Below are 15,094 nucleotides of genomic sequence, written 5' to 3'. Positions count from 1 at the left end.
AGTTAAAAACTAAATCCAACTGAATCCATTTAATTGTAAAGATTACTTAGAAATGATTAGAAACTTTTTTATTACAAACTAAAGATTATTAGAAACTTCTTGCATTTAAAAACCATGCTTTTGGTAACAATATTCTACCAGTCAAAGACAGATCTCTAATTTCCACCACCTGCGCGCAACCTCACTGACGTAATCCAGGATGTGCACAGCAGAACTCCACGCAGTACACACATTCGTGACGTCACACAGAGGACCAGCAGCACACAGAAGCGATTGCACGGAGCAATAGAAATTCTTGCTTTTACTGACACATTTTACCTTACCTTTTTATAAGGAAGTTAGCCATGTCGGTGAATTACGCCGCGGGACTGTCTCCATATGCGGATAAAGGCATTTGCGGCCTCCCGGAGGTGATGTTTACATTGTTGATGTTAGCCGGCTAGCTAGAATTAGCTTAATTTCGTGCACATTAGCGTCATATTTGCGGTTTGCTTTGTGAAATGTACTACTATTATGTATTGTAAGATGTTGCAGTCTCTGTAGACACACGCAGGTATGACCATTGTATGCAGTTCATAACTTAATGGCTACCAAACAAACATTAAACAGTTACTGAATTAACATAGTAATAATTAAGACATGAGAGATCGTGTGTTACTTAGATTTTACCACAGTGAAGGGGAAACGGTATTAATGTGATAAAAGTTACCGCAAATCTAACGCCATGTAACAGTTCACTAGCCCAAATGTACAGCTGTTTATGGTTGCCAAGCAACGTAGCACGTTGATTATATCATTTATATCACGTTAAACAGGCTCCGACAGTAACACTTTTGTATTTATATGCTTGCGTGTGTACGTTTGCAGGTGTTTGACAGCCCAGAGGAGTTGAAGACTAAAGTGGAGACACTGGCCCAGTGGATCAAGGAGTCGCAGTACATGGTGGTGCATTCAGGAGCTGGAATCAGCACATCCACAGGGATCCCGGACTTCAGGTACTCCTCACAACTTGCAGAAGAGGGTGAAAAACATGCTTGCATTAATGTTATTTTCAAAAGTCTAAAAACAATATATTTTAATGGGATCATAGAGTTGTTTTTTTTTTTGTGGGAAATAGTATAGAATATTATTGCTGTTCATCTGTGTTATGATAGGGGGCGCTCTAACTGCTCTTTTGAATTCATGCATGCTGACTAGCTGTCAAGCACCAAAATTGACAAAAAGCATCACAAAAGTTGTCAGCGTCATCTTGTTTTTCCATTATATTGTCATATTAAGCTATACAATAGTTTTCTTGTATAATTTTCAGCTATTCACTGAAAATTTTGACTTCTTTATTAGCTTTCAAGTCTTGTTTTATGTACATAATTCACATAAGAATTCTTAAAAGATTAGCTTTCTTCTTTCAGCCGAACACAATCTGAGTTATATTAAATAATATCCTGGCTTTTCCCAGCTGTGTATTGGCATTGAATGCTCATCGTGATTTTGCCAAGCAAGACATGTTCCTGGATCAACATATATTGTTGATCTTGGAACAAAATTCCTATCCGAAGATTTAGTCCTAACCTTTTCCCAACCCCTAAACCTAACCTTACCCATAACTTATCCCTAAAATCAGAGGAAAATGGTAGTTGAATAACACTGTTGTGGAAGCACCTAACCCAGGTTGTAAACCTAAACTTGATATAAATGGTAAACTTGTCCCTCAAATCTGATTGGTTGATTGGAATGTTGTTCCAGGATCAACAAAGATGTTGATCCAGGAACACGTACTTGGTGAAATCACGTTTACCGCATTGAATATTGCCCAGGTTTTTGAATCCAAAAAGTGCATCCATCCATCATGCACAACGAGGATGGCTTGGAGGTGAGTAAATTATGGGATAATTTTTGGGTTAACTATTCCTTTAAAGCAGGGGTCTCCAGTTTTGGTCCTGGAAGGACCACTGTCCTGTAGAGTTTAGCTCCAACTGCAATTAAACAGACCTGAACTAGCTAATCAAGGTCTTAATTAGGCATACTAGAAACTTCCATGCAGGTGTGTTGAGGCAAGTTGGAGCTAAACTGCAGAACAGTGGCCCTCCAGGACCGAGTTTGGAGACCCCTGCTTTAAAGGGATAGTTCAACCAAAAATAAAAATTCTGTCATCAGTTACTCGCCCTCACCGTTCCAAACCCATAAGATTTCCATTCATCTTTGAAATACAAATACAGATATTTTTAATAAAATCTGAGAGATTTCTGTCCCTCAGTTGAAAGTCAATTTACTCAAAACTTTGAACAAAATTATTTAGGTTTTTATTCACATTTAAGCATTGATCGGCAGACATAAGCTCAACCATATTTGCTTGGTGTGCTAGAATAAAGCACACTGGTTCTTGCGGAAGCTCAAGCGGGCTTGTGTGACACTTAAAAATAAACCTCATTGGTTCATGCTTGAGCATCTGTTTAACCAAAATCAACATTTATATGTGAATAAAAGCCTAAATAAAATCTGTTAAGTGATCATGTCTCTTCAGAAGACTTGGATTAAACTGCTCATTTCATATGGTTTTATTTTACAATTTCTTTATGAACGTTTTGAACCATCAGACTTTTTCAGTGGAGGGACAGAAATCTCTTAGATTTCATGAAAAAAATGTCTTCATTTGTGTTCTGAAGATGAATGGAAGTCTTACGGATTTGTAATGTTCATTTTTGGGTGAATTAAACCCTTTAAGAGCAGTGCACTTTTCTTCATAGAGGAGTCGTGTAAACCTAAACGTGTTCACTGTCTCTTTAAAATCAGGACTAAAATATTTATAGGTATTCTCATTGTAATGCCATCAACTGAGCTAAAGCCAATGGGCAGTGATGCATTTATGTTTTCCACCCACATTCCTAATCTTCTGGCAGCCCAGTAGAAGGAAATAAAGATAATCCTGTGGATTTAATCCTTCAGAGATGACTAAAACCATGGCTTTCTTAGCCAGGAATAAAGCTTTTGTTTGTTTCCATATTTCTTTGCATGCTGGTTCAGTTTGTGTGTTTGCTCTTTTTCTTTTTTTTTTTTTACTGTACAGATACAACTTGCTTGTGCAATAGTAATGAAAAATATCAATGAACTTCCACATTAATATGTCCTCAAAGATGATTAAATTGGCATGTGTTAAGAAAGAATGACGTTATACTTGTCTGCCATATTCACAGTAATCCACTAGAGGGAGATATGAAGTTTTATTACAAACAACATCTGAAACTCTTATTCATCTTAGGCTGTGTCTAGCATATTTGCATACTGCACAGTATAAACTGCATACAGCTCAGTTTTTAAGAATGTGAAGCAGTAATATCTAGCAATGAATGTTTCAATCGTTTTTATACTCCACATTTAGTCAAATGTAGTGGGTCATCCAGGTATTCAGTATTGCGGGAAATAAAATAAAATTTACATTTTATCAGACAAACATTTTAAAGATTGATTGAACTATCGAATGTGGAAAAGGATGACATTAAATAAGGAATTAAAGTAACCTTTTAGGCCATTAAGGATGGGAAACTTAAAATATTAAACGGCAAGAACTTAATGTGAGGTTTGCTCTGAGGGTCGAACTAGTGCTTACAACATGACAACCCCTGACGTTTTACACTGAGTGGATTTATGCGTTTCTATGGCAACATTATCCATGTTTTTTGATCTTGGAGTTATTTTGGATCTGCGCATCACCAGAAGTTTTGTGTACGAGTATTCGTTTGAACTGTAATCTAGCGCTACCCTTTTCCAGTTTCCCAACACTATCCATGATAAAATGCATCTGCAGCAATCAGGTGGTACAAGTTGGAGCTCTTAAGTTGTTTTTGTTCATAATTATTCTAATGTTTGCGACATAAAATAATTTACCGCCATCTCTCGTGACACTTTGCAGACTCTGGCTGTGCACGTTCATGTGTTTTGGAGGAGGCGTGGCTTTGGAGAAGGGAAGGGTGGGATCTTATGCTTTCAAAGCTAGCTTGCCTTTGCTAGCCTCTCCAAAATTGCCTACCCTTCTTTTAATAGATTGTTTAGCTCTATGTAGTGTTTTTTTATTTTATTTTGTTGTAAAAGTGCAAGTCACATTAAAGTAAGTATGTTCACTTCTGTTAAGTTTCATCCATTTTCAGTGAGTATTTCGGTTTTGGTGTATACACTAAAATCAACAGGTCATAGAACTTAAATTAAATTTTTCAGTCGAGGGCACCTTTAAACTTTTATCTTGGCATAGTTAAATAACAAGAGTTCAGTACATGGAAATGACATACAGTGAGTCTCAAACTCCATTGTTTCTTATGTAAATCTCATTTGTTTAAAAGACCTCCGAAGAGCAGGCGAATCTCAGCATAACACATATGCATATAGCATATGCATAAGCATATGCCAGCCCATGTTCAAGGCATTACACAAGGGCAGCCAGTATTAATGTCTGGATGTGCACAGCTGAATCATCAGACTAGGTAAGCAAGCAAGAACAATAGCGAAATATTGCAGATGGAGCAATAATAACTTACATGATCCATGATATGATATTTTTAGTGATGTTTGTAAATTGTCTTTCTAAATGTTTCGTTAGCATGTTGCTAATGTACTGTTAAATGTGGTTAAAGTTACCATCGTTTCTTACTGTATTCACGGAGACGAGAGCCGTCGCTATTTTCATTTTTAAACACTTGCAGTCTCTATAATTCATAAACACAACTTCATTCTTTATAAATCTCTCCAACAGTGTAGCATTAGCTGTTAGCCACGGAGCACAGCCTCAAATTCATTCAGAATCAAATGTAAACAATATAACAGTATGCAGTACTCACATAATCTGACGCATGCATGACGAACACTTTGTAAAGATCCATTTGAGGGTTATATTAGCTGTGTAAACTTTGTTTAGGCACTGTTTAAGGCAAGCGTGAGCTCCGTGGGCGGAGAGTGTGAGCATTTAAAGGGGCCGCACAGCATAAATCGGCTCATATTTAATGATGCCCCAAAATAGGCAGTTAAAAAAAAAAATCTATGGGGTATTTTGAGCTGAAACTTCACAGACACATTCAGGGGACACCTTAGACTTATTTTACATCTTGTAAAAAAATGTTCGATGGCACCTTTAAGGCAACAAACTTCAGCGGATATTTGAGTTTTCTCATCTTTTTGTTATATAAACTGAATACAACAAGTTGAGAACTCAAAAATCTGCTGAAGTTTGTTGCCTTAAACTTTTGTTTTCTCAACTTTTGATTTTTTTTTTTTTTTTACAGTGTAGATGTAACTTACCTTTTCAGTCTGCTTAACAAACTGATACAAAAGTTAGACAAATTAAGAAATTTCTGTGTCACTATTATGTATAATGTTAATGCTCAGCTTAATACTTATTGAACTTGGATCCGCAAGTTTGAGTTTTTAGAACTTATATCAGTTATGTTTGACGAAAGGATAGACAAACTTTTCAGTTGACGCAACAATATTTTCAAAGAGTTGAATATAGTCAAAAGTCATGAAACTGGTTGCCTCAAGTTATTGAGTTTTTTCAACTTCTGTATAGTATATCCTGACTGTCCAGTCAGCGAGATGCATGCTTTGATTCTGCTCTCATGATGGCTTCAGCATCACAATGCCAAATTAAAAAAAGTAGAAATCATTAATTTTAATGAACGCTGTGATAACCTATTACCTGTCTTGATAAAAATTCATGGGAGAATAACTGAGAAAATTTTTCTGATCTCAGTATTTTAATAGAAAGCTCTTGGGCAGTTTCTAAATGAAGCCTGCCGCTGTACTCTAGTGCTTCTTTCTATCTAATATTAAAACTTCCAATTTCACACCACATAATTGATCAGCTCTGACTGATGCAAAGATGAGCACTTTTTCTTTATTGATCTACTTGTATAGTTGGGAGCATATGAAAGCATTGACTTGCTTAGAACTATTTAAGTACTAAGTACTTCTATAAATCAGTATAAAAGACATGATCCTTATTGAGTTTATTTAATTTGTATGGTCAAGCTGCCATATTATGCATTGTTTCTTTTGCAATATATTCTGTACTCATATTTGGGGGACTTTCAATAAGAACATCTGCCTTATATTATACCCCGGAATCAACAAAGAAATAATAAGAAACTGCTTTATGAACCATGAACCAGATTTTATTGCACTGTGACATTTGGGACCCTAGTTGTCAGTTGCTGTCTCATTTCAAAGGCTGCGTTCTCCGGAGGTCTCATTTATCAGCTGTATGTGTCATTGAAGTCACCTCATTTCAAAAGTAACCATTACATTCATAAATCATAAAGAAATCATAAAGAATCATAAATAAATTACAACAATTTCCGCTTGATTCACAAGGAATAATGGAAAATTTTATATTGGTTCTGAAATGAGACCTCCTTGATGACGTAAATGCGAGCTCCAAATGACTCAGCTTTCAATATTAGATGCAGCTATTGTCATTATGTGTCAGAATTTTTCTTATTTGGTTATTAGTAATTCTAATTATTCTCAATAATAATTCTTATTAGATACTCATGACTTTTTAGATGAATGTAAAATTGTGTCTGTCCAGCCACAGTTGCTTTATCAATTAAAACCCTTTTGTGTTTAAAATAACCGACTTTTTAAAAATTGCTTGTAAGTTGCTTATGCTATATTATATAATGACCAAATATTGGATTCAATTTTTTTGTCGACTTGTTTTCTTTTAATTACGACAGGTTTTGTATTTCTTTTTGGAACTGATTTTTCATGGGCCTCATTGATCTGAGCTCATGCACCTCCTTTTTTTGAGTGAATTTGTGTAAATTTGACCGTATTCAACAAAATATGGAAACAATTTGCACTGTTCATCACACAAGTGTGCTTTAATTTTTAAGCACAAAGTTAGTTTTGAAATGCTTTTATTTTGTACAAAATAGAACAAAGTCATACTTGTGGTGTTCCCGTTTAAAGATGACCGGACTACAAAATTTTGTATTTATATTTGATACTGGCTGATTGTACACCTCATTGATCTAAGCTTATTTTGGCCAAAAATGACCATCCATTGAAAATGATTGTGTGAGATTGAAAATAAGAGAAACATTTAGTTAAAGAAATTACAAAAATTCTCAAACTTTTGGGCAAGTAGTTATACCCTGGGTGAGTAAAGTCAGTAAGTTTGTAATAACATTAACTAGAGGTGTGTCCCATTTCGTGTACTTATGCACTATTCTATGACATTTTTAAGTACAAATAGCACGAGTAGTGCACTATTTGAAAATTCCAAAAACAAAAAGAGCGCTTTAAATACCTGGATGGTTCACTAAATTAATGGAACAAAAGAAGTGTGGAATTTTGGACACTTCATGCACTCAACTGTCGCAGCTTTAATTATGTAGCGTAGGGGTATCGGACTCCGTTGTTAAATGATAAAATAACTTTATACAATTCACGCACTACATGGATGAGTAAATAGTGCATAAGTACATAGTGTATAAGTGCATAGTGTATAGTGCGTCATGTGCAATGCAATTTTCATTTTTCTGTCAAAATGACCTGAACACAACCTGAGGGTTAACATGTCATGTTAATTTAGACGTTGTTTTTGTTTTTTACATTGCGATAATGAGGATGAGGAGTTGTGCTTAAATGTCACAATGCAAAAAAATCTTAATGGTTATAAAGTAGCATTCATTTTGTATGCAAAACATGTATTTATTAGTTTGTATACTTGCGCAAAAAATTTAAATGTGCAATTTGGGGTGAAATATGGCAGGTTTTTTTCGTCCAAACAAAAGGGGAAAAAAACGTATTTAAAGACGGTGGCTTTAGGTGTAATTCAATTCAATTCACATTTATTTGTATAGTGCTTTTCACAATACATATAATTTCAAAGTAGCTTTGAAAAGGGCGTCCTGAGCTAAAACAGAAAAGCAAATAGAGAATAATTAGCGTAGCTGCTGTTCATAACAGTAAGCAAAGATAGTCATGTGCAACTGATCTGATATGAGATGCATTATGTGAATGCTTTGTTAAAGAGATGCGTCTTTAATCTAGATTTAAACTGGGTGTAGTACTGCAGTCTCATCTCATGTTCATTATGAGTGCGTGTGTGCGTGTGTGCGTGTGTGTGTGTGTGTGTGTGTGTTTGCACTGCTTTTTTACGCTGCTGATCCAAGATGACCTCAATTCACTATACTTTTTAGATTTGTGTTTGATGTACAAATTTTTAATGTTCCATGAATTTAAGGGTGATTTAATTGGATTCACCTTCATCTAGTTTGTCATTATAATTTGCTAACACTGTGCAGGGGTTTTAATTTTAGAGGGTGCTGACGTCATGTTGAATGATGCCTCTTACATTTATTCTCCTTTCATCTGGTTGGTTTTCCTTTCTCTCCTCTTTGTTATTCCATCGGCTTGTTATCAGAGGGAACGTATGTGATGCGTTGAGCAACTGCACATTTTTCCTCCTGTGTTCTCATAAGAACACCTGTCTATCAAATCTTGATTGACAGACTATTTTCAGAGGCGATGCTTCTATAGGTGCAAATAGGGCTCTGCCTGACTGTCAAGATCGCATATAACACGCAAAGAAATTCACTTAAAAAAAAAAGACAATTTTGTCACCATTTATTCACCTCATGCCATCTGAACTAAATTAGATTTGTCTGTGGAATGCCAAAGGAGTTTAATTCCCAAGGGGCAGTCCTACTGATGAAATGTGTAGTTTGAATGCAATGCAAGTTATGGACAAACCTATCTGCCAATTGCAGAAATGTTACTTATTTAGAGTTATTTAGCAGAATGTCCCTGCCTTTTTTTCTCATCAACTATATATATATATATATATATATATAATATATATATTACACAGTTGTGGCGACCAGGGCGGGCGAGAGTCGTGAGGGAACGGCGCGAGGCCGGTGACGCAAGTGATAACAAGCATCACCTGGGAGGCGCACCGGCCTTGAGTCTCTCACGGAGGAGCTCCGGGAGCATAAAAGGAGGAGCGACGACCGTGGGGGACGAGAGAGGACCAGGCCTGGATTTTATTTTATGTTTTGTTATGTTTGTGTGGCCGGCAGACGTCCGCGAGGGTCTGCTGGCATTACTTTCGTTTTGTTCTTTGTTTATTTTATATTAAAGTTTTGTGGAATGTTCGCCGGTTCCCGCCTCCTTCTTCCCACATTTACAAACTGTGTTACATTGGTGCTGAAACCCGGGAGGAAGGAGGGACATGCTGTCGAAGAGCCCTCGCTGCTGAGGGGGATCGCGGTGCTGCGGAGTTCGGGCAGCGCGGGAGTGTGTGTAGACCGCAAGAGGCTGCCCGAGGCGGTGGTGCTGGAGCCTTGTGAAAGGTGGGACGGAGACCCGGATGCCGTGCTCCTGGGACGAGGTGGGGTGGCTGCCGTCCTGGACCAGGAGGGAGCGGAGGAGTCGCCGCCGTTCGCCAAGGGCCGGAGCCTGCTGCCGTCCGCCATGAAGGGGAGGAGCAGGGGACGGGGGACTCGCTGCCGGCTGCCCTCAGTCGGAGGAGCCATCGCCGGCCGCCAGGAGGCGGTCGAGGATCGGGCCGTCCACCGAGCGTCCAGTGCCACCGCATGGCACCCATGGCACCGCGAGAAAGAGCCTCTTTGCAGGCTGAGGACCGCGCGGCAGTGTGTCGGGGAACCGGACCAAGAATTTTTTTTTTTTCTCTTTTTCCTCTCTCCCCTCTCTCGTCCTGTCGCTCCCCTTACTTCCGTCTCCTTTCTGTCGTCTCGTCTGTCCTTACCCCAGGTGCTGCGGCCGCCGAGACAGGCTCCGGGGGGGAGTAGAGCGCAGTCTCGGAGGTACCCCCCGGCCTGCGAGGGGCAATGGGGGTATGTGGCGACCAGGGCGGGCGAGAGCCGTGAGGGAACGGTGCGAGGCCGGTGACACAAGTGATAACAAGCATCACCTGGGAGGCGCACCGGCCTTGAGTCTCTCACGGAGGTGCTCCGGGAGCATAAAAGGAGGAGCGACGACCGTGGAGGACGAGAGACCACCAGGCCTGGATTTTATTTTATGTTTTATTATGTTTGTGTGGCCGGCAGACGTCCGCAAGGGTCTGCCGGCATTACTTTCGTTTTGTTCTTTGTTTATTTTATATTAAAGTTTTGTGGAATGTTCGCCGGTTCCCGCCTCCTTCTTCCCACATTTACGAACTGTGTTACCAAAAGTTTGGAACCACTAAGATTTTTAATGTTTTTGGTTTGGTCTGCTCACCAAGGCTACATTTATTTAATTAAAAATACAGTAAAAAACAGTAGTATTGTGAAATATTATTACAGTTTAAAATAACTGTGTACTATTTAAATATATTTGACAAAGTAATTTATTCATATGATGCATCATTACTTCTTCAGTGTCACATGATCCTTCAGAAATCATTCTAATATGATGATTTGCTGCTCAATAAACATTTATGATTATTTTCAATGTTGAAAACATTCAGGATTCATTGATGAATAGAAAGTTCAAAAGAACAGCATTTATCTGAAATACAAAGCTTCTGTAGCATTATATACTACCGTTCAAAAGTTTGGGGTCAGTAAGAATTTTTATTTTTTTTAAAAGAAATTAAAGAAATGAATACTTTTATTCAGCAAGGATGCATTAAATCAATCAAAAGTGGCAGTAAAGACATTTATAATATTACAAAAGATTAGATTATAGATAAACACTGTTCTTTTGAACTTTCTATTCATCAAATAATCCTGAAAACAAAATTGTACACAAATATTTTGTACAATTGTACACATTAAATGTTTATTGAGCAGCAGATCATCATATTAGAATGATTTCTGAAGGATCATGTGACACTGAAGACTGGAGTAATGATGCTGAAAATTCAGCTTTGCATCACAGGAATAAATTACTTTGTGAAATATATTCAAATAGAAAACCGTTATTTTAAATTGTAATAATATTTCACAATATTACTGTTTTTACTGTATTTTTAATTAAAGAAATGTAGCCTTGGTGAGCAGACGAAACTTCTTTTAAAAACATTAAAAATCTTAGTGGTTCCAAACTTTTGGACTGTACTATATATATATATATATATATATATATATATATATGTGTGTGTGTGTTTTTGAAAGAGTCTCTTATGCTTACCGAAGCTGCACATATTTAATCAAAAATAATATTTTGTAGTAATATTTTGAAATATTATCACAATTTAAAATAACAGATTTCTATTTTAATATATTTTAAAATGTAATTTTATTCCTGTGGTCAAAGCTGAATTTTCAGCATCATTATTCCAGTCTTCAGTGTCACATGATCCTTCAGAAATCATTCTAATATGCTGATTTGCTGCTCAAGAAACATTTAATATTGTTATTGGAAACTGTTGTGCTGCATAATATTTACTTCATATTGTGAAAACAGTGATACGTTTTTTTTTTCAGGTTTCTTTGATGAATAGAAAGTTTAAAAGAACAGCATTTATTTGAAATACATTTTTTTTTTTGTAACAGTGTAAAAGTATTCTGTCACTTTTTATCAATTTAATGCATCTTTGCTAAATAAAAGTATTAATTTCTTAAAAAAAAAAAAAAAAATGTACAGACCCCAGACTGTTGAATGGTAGTGTAAATACAAATGTTTGCAACATAAAATGCATCTAGTTTAAAATAATCAAGAGATGTTTTATACAATACTTGTCACTTAGTACAAATGTAATGAAATGATTAAACCTTTTCTTCTGAAGAAAGAAATGAACTTTGGAATGATGTGAGGGTAAGAAAATGAAGACAAAACAAAGTCGCACTGGTATTGCTTCAGGAGAACAGGCTAACATAATTTCTGCAAGCATTTAAACAGCAGTGCACTGCAATCTCATTCCAATTTCCCAAATTGCACAACTGTACTGCCTCCTGTTCTTAACACCGGCCTGTTTGGTCAGCTTTGTTGGTGTGCCATGCAGTATTTCATAAGTGGAGATCTTAGTGGGGACATATAGTCTGAGGCTCAGACGGCAAGCTCACAGACTGTTTACTGACCTTTTGCGTATAGTGCACATTCTGAGCTCAATTCTGATTGCCTGGCTTTATGCAGTTTTAAGAGTCAAGGTGCTCAGGTTTAAATGCACAAACTTGAGTCTGCTTTGGGAAGAACTTAACACTGCATTTGTTAAAGTTTGTGATATTGAATCATTGCAAGACAGTCAAAAGTTTCATTTGAGATACTTAGTTCACAAGAAATCCTTGAACAGACATGTATCTTCCACTTTGTTTTTATCCGATTTCAGATTTACCCACCCCTAAATGTCACATTAAGCAAAAGCTAACTGTGTTTGACGGTTTACATGTCAGTCAGACGCCCTCTTTCTGTCTAAGCGGGTGATTCTTGGCCAGAATATGCTTCAGTGTGCACAAGACTTTGATCAATAGCCTAAAGTCTGACTAGGACTTATTTAGGGGTTTATGCAGTACTTGAAAGAGCTTATCCAAGTTTAAGAACAGAAAACTTTTGATAAGTCAGGCAGGGAAAGCTGCTGTATGCGTCTAACTAGGAAGGCATGAAAAAAGCAAACTGGATTTCAGAAGGATTGGCTGTTGTGTGTGTGTGTGTGTGTGTGTGTGTGTGTGTGTGTGTGTGTGTGTGTGTGTGTGTGTGTGTGTGTGTGTGTGTGTGTGTGTGTGTGTGTGTGTGTGTGTGTGTGTGTGTGTGTGTGTGTGTGTGTGTGTGTGTGTGTTAATGCAAATTCCCAAGTGTACAAGAGCAAGATGTCTGCTCGTTTAAGTGAACTTTTGAGTCTTCCCTCTTAGTAACCGCATCTGCAGTCGTTGGAAAGCACAGTAACCTCCTGCTGTTCTTCATGATAACTAAAACCCCATCTTTGTCATCTGAGATTCCCAGCAGCTCAGCTCAGCAGTGCTTACTGAATCACAGAGGGAGAGGAGGATCAGACCGGAGAACAAGGGTTGTGGAAATCCATGATCATTTAGTTTTTTCCCTCTCAAGTTCACTTATAATGTTAGCCAAGGTTTTTTGCACAGACGGAATGTAGTTTTATATAACGGTTTTCAAACCTTACACCAAAAAAACAAAACATGCATAGCACTGTAATTCTGGAATAATTTACATTTATGCATTTGGAAGATGCTTTTATGCAAATTACATTGCATTTCTCAAATTATGGTATTTTATCGGTTTGTTTAATTGATTCTCTGGGATTCGAACCCATGACTTTGGTGTTGCTATTACTATACGCAGTAGCGTTCAAAAGTTTAGAGTTTTTAGGATTTTTAGCTAGGTTGCATTTTATTTGAACAAAAATACAGTAAAAACTGTGATATTTTGAAATATTATTGTTATTTAAAATAACTGTTCTATTTGAATATATTTTAAAATGTAATTTTTAATTATTCCATTGATCAAAGCTGAATTTTCAGTTTCATTACTCCAGTCTTCAGTGCCACATGATCTTTCAGAAATCATTCTAATTCGCAGATTTGCTGCTCAAGAAACATTTGTTTAAAACAGTTATGCTGCTTAATAAACCAATAAACACTTTTTATCAATTTAATGCATCCTTGCTAAAAAAAAAAAAAGTATAAATTTTTTTAAACAAAACTTACAAATGCCAAACTTTTGAATGGTAGCATAAATGCACTTCATATAGATGCATGTTTGTATGTTAAAGGGTGCCTATTATGCCTCTTTTCATAAGATGTAATATAAGTCTCTGGTGTCCCCAGAATGTGTCTGTGAAGTTCAGCTCAAAATCCCCCACAGATCATTTATTATAGCTTGACAAATTTGCCCCTATTTGGGTGTGAGCAAAAACACAGTTTTTCTGTGTCCCTTTAAATGCAAATGAGCTGCTGCTCCCGGCACCCTTTCCAGAAGAGGCCGGAGCTTTAACAGCTCGACAACAACAAAGCTGGAGAATCTCACGCAGCCAAAATGAGGATTGTCAGTAACGGTGTTCAGCCTTACATTGTTCAAACTGGAGTCGACACTGATGGAGAGACTCAGGAAGAAGTTTTAGAAAGCAAATGGTTGTTTCTTAATGGTTTGTGAAGCAGTCCGGCGTAAAATGACGGCATGACAACAACACTACTACAACAACTCTTCCTCTTCTGTAAAGCAGCTCAACATGGCCTCACCCCCTTTGTGGTGTGTTCCCAGGGGCGGGGTTTATGTAAATTTTGGGGTTTGTGATGTCACGAACCCAGGAAGAAGCTTGTTGTAGTCCCTACCAGCAGTTTGTTGTAGTCCTTAAAAAGCGATTTCTGTAAAAGAAAATATCTCCCTTTGCATTGAACTTTGAGCATCATAACTTTGCAGATGTGGTTTGTCTCAAACAGTAACATTACACACTAACTAAAGTTAAAAAAGTGAAATTATAATCAAGTACACCATTAATATGTTTGTCATTGTGCACAGATTTCAAAACTAAATCTGTTGGCAGTAAATTATTATTTTATTTTTTTTCCACACATACGTTTTAAGTTTGAAAGTAACAGTATGTTTTCAAAGTTCATTAAGGTCTATGTTTCAAAAGATCAAAGAACATTCAGTTTTTTATAATTTCAGTGAGCAGTACAGTCTTTCTGAACATTAAATGCTTAGACAGAATGTACTCCTCACTGACATTGAGGCCAACTGGCTGTATTTCATCAAAGGCATGTTTGTGATCACTGTGCTCTGATGTCTGTGATTATCAGAGGACCTAAAGGAGTGTGGACAATGGAAGAGAGAGGTGAGACGCCTCACTTTAACACCACGTTTGAGGATGCGCGTCCTAGCTTGACTCACATGGCTCTGCTACAGCTGCAGAGGGCGGGACACCTTAAATACCTCATCAGCCAGAATGTAGACGGCCTTCACCTGCGCTCCGGCTTCCCCAGGTAATGCTGGATATTGCACACAAAAATAGCAAAAGCTTTCTCAAACAGTTGCAGTCTGATTGGCTGGCTTCATGCAGATCCCACGTCTCTCATACGGTTTTGATTAAAGGTTTGACCTCTGTCCCGCACGTGATGTCAGATGTGTCATGCTGATTAGCTCTTCTAATTTTCCCCTCCTGTAAGCAAATGCAATCAGCATGTCTTATTCTGGTCAGATGAGT

At 37.4% G+C, this 15,094-nt stretch overlaps 1 protein-coding gene across 1 annotated transcript in view; it reads left to right on the top strand.

The window, feature by feature from the left end:
* The first annotated feature begins 246 nt into the window (after positions 1–246).
* sirt6 (sirtuin 6) overlaps positions 247–15,094 on the top strand; it is a 32,095-nt gene continuing 17,247 nt past the window's right edge. Inside the window, exons 1-3 of the mRNA XM_067363234.1 lie at positions 247–410; positions 868–995; positions 14,691–14,873. Coding sequence (XP_067219335.1) covers positions 345–410; positions 868–995; positions 14,691–14,873 — 377 coding nt within the window. The 5' untranslated portion in view covers positions 247–344. The remainder of the gene's footprint in view (positions 411–867; positions 996–14,690; positions 14,874–15,094) is intronic.

This window comes from Chanodichthys erythropterus, chromosome 16 (genome assembly GCF_024489055.1).
Source record: "Chanodichthys erythropterus isolate Z2021 chromosome 16, ASM2448905v1, whole genome shotgun sequence".
NCBI classification, from domain to species: domain Eukaryota; kingdom Metazoa; phylum Chordata; class Actinopteri; order Cypriniformes; family Xenocyprididae; genus Chanodichthys; species Chanodichthys erythropterus.
The sequence above is the reverse complement of the archived record's forward strand: the minus strand, read 5'-3'. Positions and strand labels throughout refer to the sequence as shown.